The 10,480-nt window shown below is 37.4% G+C and overlaps 1 protein-coding gene across 5 annotated transcripts in view; it reads left to right on the top strand.

Annotated features, from left to right (window-relative positions):
• RNASEH2B (ribonuclease H2 subunit B) overlaps positions 1–9,063 on the top strand; it is a 43,805-nt gene extending 34,742 nt beyond the window's left edge. For 4 of the 5 annotated variants that reach the window (XM_080589640.1, XM_080589641.1, XM_080589638.1 and 1 more), the window contains exons 10-11: positions 1,446–1,526; positions 3,476–4,178. In XM_080589640.1, the coding sequence (XP_080445766.1) occupies positions 1,446–1,526; positions 3,476–3,583 (189 nt within the window). In that variant the 3' untranslated portion in view covers positions 3,584–4,178. Of the gene's footprint in view, positions 1–1,445; positions 1,527–3,475; positions 4,179–7,347 lie in introns of those variants that run through there. The other variant, XM_080589642.1, reaches the window with a different exon arrangement.
• Positions 9,064–10,480: the final 1,417 nt, after the last annotated feature.

The following is a 10,480-nucleotide window of genomic DNA, read 5'->3' on the forward strand; positions in this document are numbered from 1 at the left end:
TGACAGATTCTCTCTTGTAATATCAGGTAGACTGGGTACAGTCTGGACATTGTGGTTTAATGATTAAATCAAAAATACATGTTATCTGTATTAATTGTAAGCCGTTGATCTGTGTTGTAGTCATTATACTGTCCAGTTTGTCAGCATAGGCAAGTCTGACCATTGGCAGACGATAACAGCTTACAAAGGATATGTAGGCTCTGCTACAACTGAACAGCAAATGCTTTGCCGAAATGCAAACATTTTATTGTAAGTTTTAAAAACTTGTTTATCAGATTCCAAAAAGAGGAGAATAGTCATTATTCATTACATTGTCATTTGAAAATATAATCACAGCTCAGTAAACAGCCTCCCAGAGAGACTGATCCAGATCCCATTGAAATCAGAAGAGAAGGCTGCTGTTGGATCTGGTTCTAAGAGCTGAGAAATCTAAGCTGCAGACCTGGCTTCTGTGCCAGAAGGGAGGGGGGAGGGAGGGAGATCACAAGCACCATAAACAAAATGAATAAAACAGGATCTTAAAATGGTACGGTACCATCCAAGTTGCTTGCAAAATCACTCTCTTTGGCACAAGACCTGGGAAGGCCACAGCTTAGATTTCACAGGATATTAAGGACAGGGTAGTAATATCAGATATATAATAATAATAAAAATACAGTGTTGTAAAATACAATATACTTTTTTTCCCTTTTGGAAGCATACCAAAAGTTTTCACCTTTAAACTAAACACATGCTCACAGTTTATGGAAAGAAATATTCATTCTTACAGCCTGATCATGTGAAGTGCTGAGGACTCTTAACTCCTATTATTTCTGAAGTTAGAAAGCACCCAGCACAAGCACAGTCAAGCTTCTCAATGTACTGTCGGATTCAAGTGATGAAGGAGCCAGCAGAACTATGTCAGTGCTTCATTGTGGCCAAGCTGTAGAAACTAATCACTTCTAGAGGTTGTGCATGAACAGATAACAGCCTAGGTGACGATCCACTCGTGCTGGCAGATGTAACACTGGAGTTGCTGGTCCTTCACAGTTCCATGAGTCTGTGGGGACCAGTGTCTGGGTTCCCTGGCTGCTAGACAATTAACTTCCAACAGCTGCTCCATAAAGGTTCTCTAAATATTTAGACTCTGACACCACAGACACAATCATGGAAATTAAAAACTGGATTAAAGTGATTTCTGTAAAGTCATTCTTCAGAAAGGCTAGGAAGAAGAAAATGCTTCCTATGGCATTGAATGATCTCTTCTGAATACTTTAGGGATGGTATATAATCATGTAAAGAAGACAATTACAAAAAGAAACCTTCCACTGTTACTGTAGATTCCTCTGTTCATCGCCAGTCCTGTTTTGGTGCTATGGTTACTTTATAAAGCCAGAACTTTAAACTTCCATGTGTGTACACATAAAAGTGGTTGACAGAGAAACTTCATCACTCTAACATTTCAGAAAAGGAAATTATCAGATGTCCCTGTGGAAGAAGAAGAAGACTATACTAAGTTTAACAGCAGCAATCTGAAAAACAAAAAGGTAAGCCAGCCTTGCACTCATGCATGTTTTGTTAAAGCATAGATTAAAACTCAACATTAGCACAGAGTCACTTTTACTCTCCTCCGAAACACACAAGAAGTGGGGAGGGGAAGCCAAATGGCAGATTTCTGCAGTTGTATCATCTTGAACTTTCAGGTTTAATTTGATTTTGATGGTCTTCATGTCCCGTTCTGAACTCTTCTGAACTGTTACTGTTTGACTGTATTTTATTGGTGAACACGCCAGTGAACCTTGCAGACTTTGACACGTTAAGATTCTCAGATTATGTTTGCAAAAGCTCTTTGAGATCTTCAGATGAGAAATCCTACATCTGAGTGATAGCAACTTGATAACTTTTGGTTATCTGAAAAAGAAACAATGATGGCAACATGCACTTAAATTCCGAGGGCTGCTGAGACAGGCTGTATTTTTACGTAGACATATTGCTTGTGCGCTTATTTATGTCAATTTAATACAGTTAAATCAACACTGAGCTTGCTGACTGCCAGCTCCAACACAAGTTTGGAGGCCAATTCAAATCTGAGTCCAGTGGTGCTTGCCACTGTACCATTCCTAGGAGAGAAACAGAGATGTGAAAAATAGATTGTTTGTATGTGCCAAGCTTATGAGGCTTGCACTGGGTTGTTTCTCTGAGCATTGAAAGAAAATGAATCTTTCTGCAGTCCATTGGGAACTAAAAAGGCCCTCTGTTCTGGTCTTTGACCTTCAGACTAATGCTGACTACTCCTTATCCTTTTGCAAAGAGAAGCAGCTGGTGACAGATAGATTCCTTCTTTCCCTAGCACCCCCCAGAATTGTTCATATCTGGGACACACACTTGTTTTGAACTTAGAGGATTGCCCCCTAAGTGGAGGTAATAAATAGTGTAAAATCTGCATGTTGTCCCCTCTCTCTATTATGTACACACAGGTTTTGAACTGAGCATAAAGATAGAAACAGACTGAGGAGAGATAATTCCTTTTAATGCTAAATATGATTTACTTCTAAAATAACGAAGCACATTGATGAGAGAATCTGGGAAAGAAAAGATAGCTCTTGGACTCCGTACAGTTTACTACTCTTTTTTTTTTTCTTAATACTTTGGCAGTGTTTTTGTTTGTACAGTAACACAAACAGTCATACTGCAGTTGCATATCTCCATCCTGTCCGTAACCTTCTAGCTGATCCCAAGTAGTGTAATTGTGAAGTCCTGTAGACTGAGAAATATCATAAAGAAAGGTCAATGCAAAGTTTTCTTAATAGGTAAAACAGCTAGAGATTTAAAACATAACATTTTAAAATGTAAGAAAGAAAAGAGGTCAGCTCTATAAAATGTGGCTCATAAAATGTGTTTTAGGTGTAAAAGTCTGGGAAGTTGTCCCAGTGGCCTCAAAGTGCTTTGCAAATGTTGGTTACCTTCTTCATTCTTAGCTCTTCCATCTCTTTTCCCTTTATTTCACTGCACATAGAGACTTTGATAATAAATCAGTGTGAATTATTCATCATCTGTAATGCAAGGCTGTAATTCAGCCTGCTGACAGCATAATCATGAGATTGAGTCGGAGGGTACAGTATGCATCTGTTATATTGCATGCATTATTCCTCTTAATGTACACTCAGGGATTATCCCAAAGTAAACGTTTGAGTTGGGATATCTCATTCTGGAGAAGGCAAAGATGTTTCACCTCCTTGTCTTTGTAATTGATTCTCTGCCTTTGTCTGAGGTTAAGCAATTTATGACAAGTATTTCTCTGATTGAATAATCTCAAATTTGTTTTGTAAGGTTTTTTCCCCTACAATTTAAAGCCTGCATAAAATTATCTTTACTGCTGTATACTAAAAAACCAATTCAACTTCTTGTTTGACTTCTGTATTTAGAAATTTGTACCTTATACTTCCCTCCTACAAAAATGCTTTTTAACTTGTTCTACTTCTCGTTTCATTTACAGGCAAACAGCAAGATGACTGCAGCTCAGAAGGCTCTGGCCAAAGTTGATAAGAGTGGAATGAAATCCATTTCTTCTTTCTTTAGCTCCAAACCTAAGGCATCAAAATAAAGACTTGTTTTTGGAAAAGTTTTATACGGTGTTTATTTTTACATTAAGCTAAAAACGTCTCTTGGAGTTTTTTTGTTACGTATATATGCAGGGCATGTTAATGTACATGGTGTAGTGCAATGAAGAGATCTGCAAGCTAGTGTGGGACAGAACTGTTGTCTCAGTGGGACAAGGTAGTACCATGGAGAAATTCCAGCCTGGAATTAACATGTAGCATACAGCACAGCTGTACTGCCTTGTCTTCTAGAGCAAGCTCAGTAAAGAACACCGCAGAGTTTTCTCCATTGCACTCCATTGTGGGCTGGAAACATGTCCTCTCTCCTGTGGTAAGTTTTAAAGGAGAGGTTTTTTTGTTCTTTAGGAGTATTATTTTTTGAGACTCTCTGGAGATTTTTACTCAATACAACACCAGAATAGGATGGCATCATCAGATTTTTATGTTGACCCAAATCTTAAGTGCTGAGATAAGCACTGCAATTTATTGAGGCAAAGATATTGTGTCTATATTCAGATTTGGTTGTTTTGAAGATGCTAGAAACAAATTGCAATAAATGTCAACATCCATGTGATGCAATAAAGTACTTTATGTAACAAATTTGTGCTTGTGGTGTTTGCTGTATGTTTCAAGAATTGGGTTAGGCTTCAGGATATTTCTTGTGGGCTTTTGGTATTTTTCTGTGTATAAATATTAATCCTTGAAGAATTACAACATCATTTCAGGCTTAAATGATAAATCTCTTAACACATAGCAATATAGAATTATTTTATGTTCAGTTCCAAGGTCAGTAGGTCCTTACCAAAATAATTAGTGAAAGATTTATTTAAAGACAAAAGTGAGGGTTTAAAAAAGCCTGTGTGGAACTGGATGTGTAATTCAAAAGCTTAACTCTGAGTGCCTTAGGTAAGCATTATGAAGACACGCACAAAGTTTGTCTGTTACTTAAAACATACAACTCACTCTTGGGTGTGTTCTTTCCTTATTAGAGAGTATTCCCATGTATTCAGAGGTGTATAGGTATCTGCTATATTGCAATTTCCCTGATCACAGAATTGGGTTACTGGGATCATTTGTATAGACCTAGCCAGTCCTGCACAATACTAACATCTGATTTCCTCCAGGAGTTCTTGCACTGAGCCATTACTCTGTTTGAGCTACAGTGTTTTAGAAAGGGAATCTTAAAATACATCATTCTTTGCTACTTAACTCAGTGGAGAACCTCCTTGCATCCCTTGATACTGGGGACTTTGAGAGAAACTGTGAGTTGATCCATTTTTGGTAACTATGCCATTGTTCCACTGCAGGCTGATATGCTTGCTGTTTAAAACCCTTGGATCGCAGTGGTGTCTGTCAAGTTAAAGAGCTCTGTGGCATTCTTTTCCAAACAGAAATGAATGAAAAAACATGCCATACCTTGTATGCTGTTTTGCAATTGCAGTTTTGGGAGGGGTCTGTATGCCTTTCAAAAGTGTTTTTTCAAAGTTATGTTTGTAAATGGAGAAGTCAGTACAGTTAGAATTCCAGATAAAGGAAAATATTTGGAAATCTATGGAATTATCTCTGATTACAGAGGTACTTAATTCTAAATGTGGGTGCCTTCCCAATGAAACTGGACTGAGGTAGGAGCAAGTGTAGAGTTAATGCTTCCAGTTAAAAAAAAAAAAAAGTCTGAAGTGGTTTATCTAGATCCAAAATGGCATTACTTAGGAAAAATGCTTTTCAGACATTCTGAGGAATCAATAGTATGTCTTCCCTATCTCTGGAAGTCAGTCCATTGTACTAGTGTTTGAATATGTGATTCAGATGCAGACACTTTGTTGATTTTTCAGTTAGAATCATTCTCCCAAGTCATTTGGTGCTTTAATAAAATTTCACTCATGAATGTAAACTTTCTAAACAATATAAGGGGTAGAGAAAGGTAGGGAACACAAGTGGGAAATGCTGTGTGGGGCCATAGAGAAACTCCTGCTATGCCACACTGCCTTGCTGTTCAGCTGTCTTGAGCAGACAGCAGTCCTGTCGATAGAGTTTCCTGTTCTGATATTAACTCTGAGACAAGTTTAAAAAATAATAGAAGGTGCCATGATAGTTTTGATGTGCACTGCCTTTAGGATTGCCATCTTGCTTTTTTTCCTACCTTACTTGTCTGGGCTATAAGTGAAGACCGGTGCTGTAGTAGCAGTTACTGGCTTATCCAGTGGGTTCTTCCTATGAGTTGGGAAGAACTGGCGTCTGGCGAGCCTAGACTGAGGAACTGCAGTCCTGTTGAAAAACAGCAAAGTGCAGGATAATGTAATGAAATGAAAAAAGAGCAAACAGGCACTTACCGTCATGTTAATGTAGAAGTTTTGTGCAATAAGCAACATCTTAGGGAGTGCTTTGGTAAGTGAGATTAAAGGAATTGTGTATCTATTAACTGAATGACAATTCCAAGCACTGGAAGGTGTTGGGAAGACAAGCAAGCAAGCATGGGATGGATGTTTCAGTGGAAAACCAAGAATGGGAGAGAGTTACGGTAGAAACAGGAGCTGTGAGGTGGGAGAGATGCATGTTTGTATCTCTTATTCTGAATATTTTAATGTGCTAGTTTCAGGTTTGGGGTTTTTAATAGTTCAAAGGTTTTGTGAAATAAAATTTGGAAATCCGTCTTTTCATTGACTGAACAGTTTGAGAATGCTTATTCTAAGAAAAAAAAAAAAATCTGGTCAGAATTTAGGGCAGAAGGACAATCCTGATACAGATGGGAGGTTTTGTCATGGCTTCTGATTTGGGGTACAAATTTCTTCTTTCTTTCTCCAGCCATGACTTTCACATCCATCGCTACACATAAGGACTAGTCAGAGTTCTTCCTCTGTGCATGGATGCGTTGTGCTTTAGCATGTCACATCTCAACCTCAGCTGTCAGCTACGCCGTAACTTACAACAACGGTAATTTTATTAGCACCTGTCTTTGGTTGAGCAGAAATTTGTGCATGACAAAAGAGCACAAGCCATTTCCAAGAGCCATTACAGCTTTCACGTGACAACAAAAACTCTTTTCCCTTTAGGAAAGAATGAAATACATTTAGTAACTTTGAAACTTCCTTAACATGTAGCTGTAAGATGTTATGAAGAACATGTGGTGCCAAATACATAAAACAATATTTCCTACCACAACGAGGATTTAAATATAGTTACTATGACTAGCCAGCAGTAGCGCTAGGTCATTATGAAGTGCTGCTTTGCTATTTCTTGCTTGGTTAGCTTAGTATGAGACAATATGCCAGCGCCGTTACAGAAATATGGTCTTACTTTATTTCTTTTTCAGGATTAACATGCTGTCTTTACATGCTCATGCAAATAACTGATGAGTTGTGATGCTTTTATAGTTGTTGTTTTCGGATTAAGCAGCTCTTAAGAGTCCAACTCTTTTAAGACTTCACGTTGCAAACGGATTGACATCATTGAGCGTGGAAGACTTCATACGGAAATACCAGCACTGACTTGGGGATATGTCGGGGTTGGGCTTGCACGTCGTTTTCAGTATTACATAGTAAAGTTAGTTCTATTTGTAGAAGTGACAATTGGTGATTTGATTTTTTTCAGTAGAAAAGGTGGCACAGTTGGCAGAATTTGCCTTCAGCTCAGAAATTTAGAAGCGTTCAGTGATGCTTGCTTTCACATGTTCAGTTGCATCTGACTTTATGGTTTTTAGAGGGAAACTAAAAGCATGGGTGCTTATTTGAATAGATTAATGCTTATGCCTAGGGTTTTCTTTTCTTTTTAGATGCCTGCACAAAGACGTCCAAAGAAGAAGTGAAAGGAGCATAAGGAGACTCGCTAATATTATTTTAACTTGCCATAATCTCAAAGCAGCTTTTAAAGGCTTTTTTTATGCACTTTCTGAAAATAAATGCTTGAAGTTAGACATGCCCTGTTCCAAGAAAAAGCAAATCTCAGCAGATTAACATTGTTAAATATGCGGTGTGTTAAACATACAGTGCTTCAAATTTTATAGCTTATACACTATTGGTCTATCGGGCCCTTCCAGGAAAGCACTTACGAGCATGCCTAATGTTAAGCACATGAGCAGTGTTCTTAAAGTCAGCAGTGTTGTTCGTGTGGGTAAGTGCTTTGCTGGATCAGCGCCTAAAGTCCTGTTAGGTGCTGAGCATCCTGATCCATATCCAGCAAAGCACTTACGTCCATGCTTATCTTGAAGTGGAAGAGCCGGTCTAACTAATATTTGTGCATTAGTGTTTGCCATAAAAATCTCTCTTGGCACAGAGACTCACATGCTTAAAATTAAGCACCTGCCTAAGTATTTTGCAAGGTCAGACCAACAGCATCCTTGAGCAAATCTTAAATAATTACTTGATTTTGTATTAATTTTCTTTTTTGTAGTAGTTGCTCTGTTTTTTAACAGAACGTATGATTTTATTGGCTATAATTTCAAGCTTTAGAAGCTGCATAGCAAAATATTTTATACAATTTTCTCCTTTCTTTTTCAAAATCTAGCGAAATGCTCTTTTGGACCAAAAGTACATTTGTTCAGACTTAGAATTATCTAAAATGAAAAAAAAAAAAAAAAAAAGTTAACTTCTTAGGACATACCCATTTTTTTGTAAGAACTATTTCACTGAGCTTGATTTGAATGGGCTTGTCCAACCCTGACCTGTTATTATCCAGAAGATATCACCTAGCTCTGGCTTGTGAGCAGTCTGACTCTCGAAGTAAAGTCAACTTCAATAAAATTGTCAAAGTTCACATAAAACATGGAGGAAATGGATGCTAATGAGATCCTTAACTGATCTGTCAGATTCACAGACTGACGTTTTTAACTTAAATAACGGTTTATGAAACTACCAAACTTTAGTATGTAAATTTTTTGTTACAAAATTTTTAAAGTGATAATTTACATGATTTTGAACATAATAAATGTGTATTTCTGTAAATTTTAACTCAGAAGACGATTCACAGATACCTCAAATAGACGAAATGTTCTGTAAAATTTAAATATACTTGAAGCATTCTAGGTAAGAAATAAAAAAATGCTTTGCTTCCATACATTCTGCCTAACTTCAAGTCAAACAAGAACTTCCAGAAGAGTTTATTAGGACATTTCTGAAAACTAAATTCCAAGAGGAAGAGGCAAGGGCATATTCAACTTTCTTTTCAATTTAAATCAACTCTGTTTTGGAATATGAAAGATCTGACCTGTTAACCATTTAGAAATCGTGTACGATAGGAAATGTAACCAAAATGCTTATTTTAGAAATTTGCACTGAATTCTTTGTTTCCTTTTCACTTGTCTAGTTAAGCAAAGTGCACTGTGCCTTTTCAAGGTAAAAATGTTTATTTTAACATAATTTTCTATGCAGTACTGCAGGAATAATTGTATGGGTTCCAGATGAGATTTCTATTTTTCTAGCTTCTTATATTCAAAAAATACTTGATGTATAAATAAGACTGTATATTTCAATAAACTGTTGTTAAATTTTTATTTCAGATTTTATTTTTACTTCATGTGCAAGAAAGAAATAAATATCTTTGGAATAATTTGTTGATCGTTACTTCATTAATCTCACAGAGAAATACAAAGAGAAACACAGTGCCATCAGACTACTAATTCCACTAGCCTCTGCAAGCTAGTCAGTAATTCTTAGACTGAGTTGAAGGAAAAAATGAATCCTGAGATAGATACAGACTTAAAGGTTCATTAAGAGAGATTCAGTGATTCTAATTGTTGAGGAGCTTACTGTACAGATGCTCTAGTGAAAACCCATTGGTGTGTGCATACAGTTGGTGGCCCACATACTTTGGCCATTCTGATTTTAATGACTGTGGTGTAAAGTCTCTGAGGGATTGGGGGATAAGGAGAAAAGAGGTGAAGAGAATGATGTGATATTCTTGTCATTTTTAACATACTTCCCATTCTTTACCATCATATAAGTAGTATACAGGTGCTCTGTCATAGATCTACAGAACGGATAGCCTTTACTTTTTTGGGGGGGGCGGGGGTTTGGAGGGTGGGGTGGGTTGGTTGGTTGGTAGGTTGGTTGGTTTGGTGGTGTTTTTATTTTGTAGAAGGCAGTTAAGCAGACACAAAGAAATAGCCGTCCCTTTGCCAAAACATTATTCTGGTACCACCATGATGCTGTGCTCCGACACGAGGCTGCAGGGCTGTTAGGACTCATTGCCATTTCATTTGTGAAATCCAGAGAACAAGGGGAAAGCAAAGGTAGAGGGGTTTTTGGTTGTTGTTTTTGTTTTGGGTTTGGGGTTTTTTGGCAGTCAAGTAGGTTTATTGATACTAATAAGAGCAAAGTAAGAAGAGTAATAGGGTTTATTCCATTTCATAAGCCCGTCCCTCACCAGTACTTTTCTGTAGAAACAATTTCTGTAGAAACAACCAGTGCTAAGGACAAAGCACTAAGGCAGCTTCTATTTAAATGTGAAATAGCATTTACGGTGCTAAGTCCAATAAAGCCAACTCACAAAGTAACACTAAGACTGAAGAACTGTCATAGCTCAAGTGTCTAAGCCTAGTTGTCTAGCTGCCTCTGTGTGCACAACTGTTCTGTCTCAGTGTCTGTCACATCACAAATGGCCCTGTTTTTTCCTAAAAAACATGTTTTTTGATTTAGTAGGAGTAAATAAATAGCTGATAGTCTTTTTGATCTTCTAGTCAGTCCTATGTCAGAGAAACTGAGCAGAATGGTTACTGGGGTTGGTAGCTAGTGATAACTGAAGTTTCTTTGAAGTAAGCCATTAATGACTCTTTCCACCTCATTTTTACAACCTGAAAGTTAGTACTCTGCACAGCCTGATTGTTATTAACGGACAGCATCCTGAAAAGATGATTTTTTGTATTCCAGGAAGAATCATCCACTGAAACTGCCTTTTTCTCATGTGTGACA

Source organism: Anser brachyrhynchus, assembly GCF_964034855.1.
Source record: "Anser brachyrhynchus genome assembly, chromosome: 1".
In the NCBI taxonomy this organism is placed as follows: Eukaryota; Metazoa; Chordata; class Aves; order Anseriformes; family Anatidae; genus Anser; species Anser brachyrhynchus.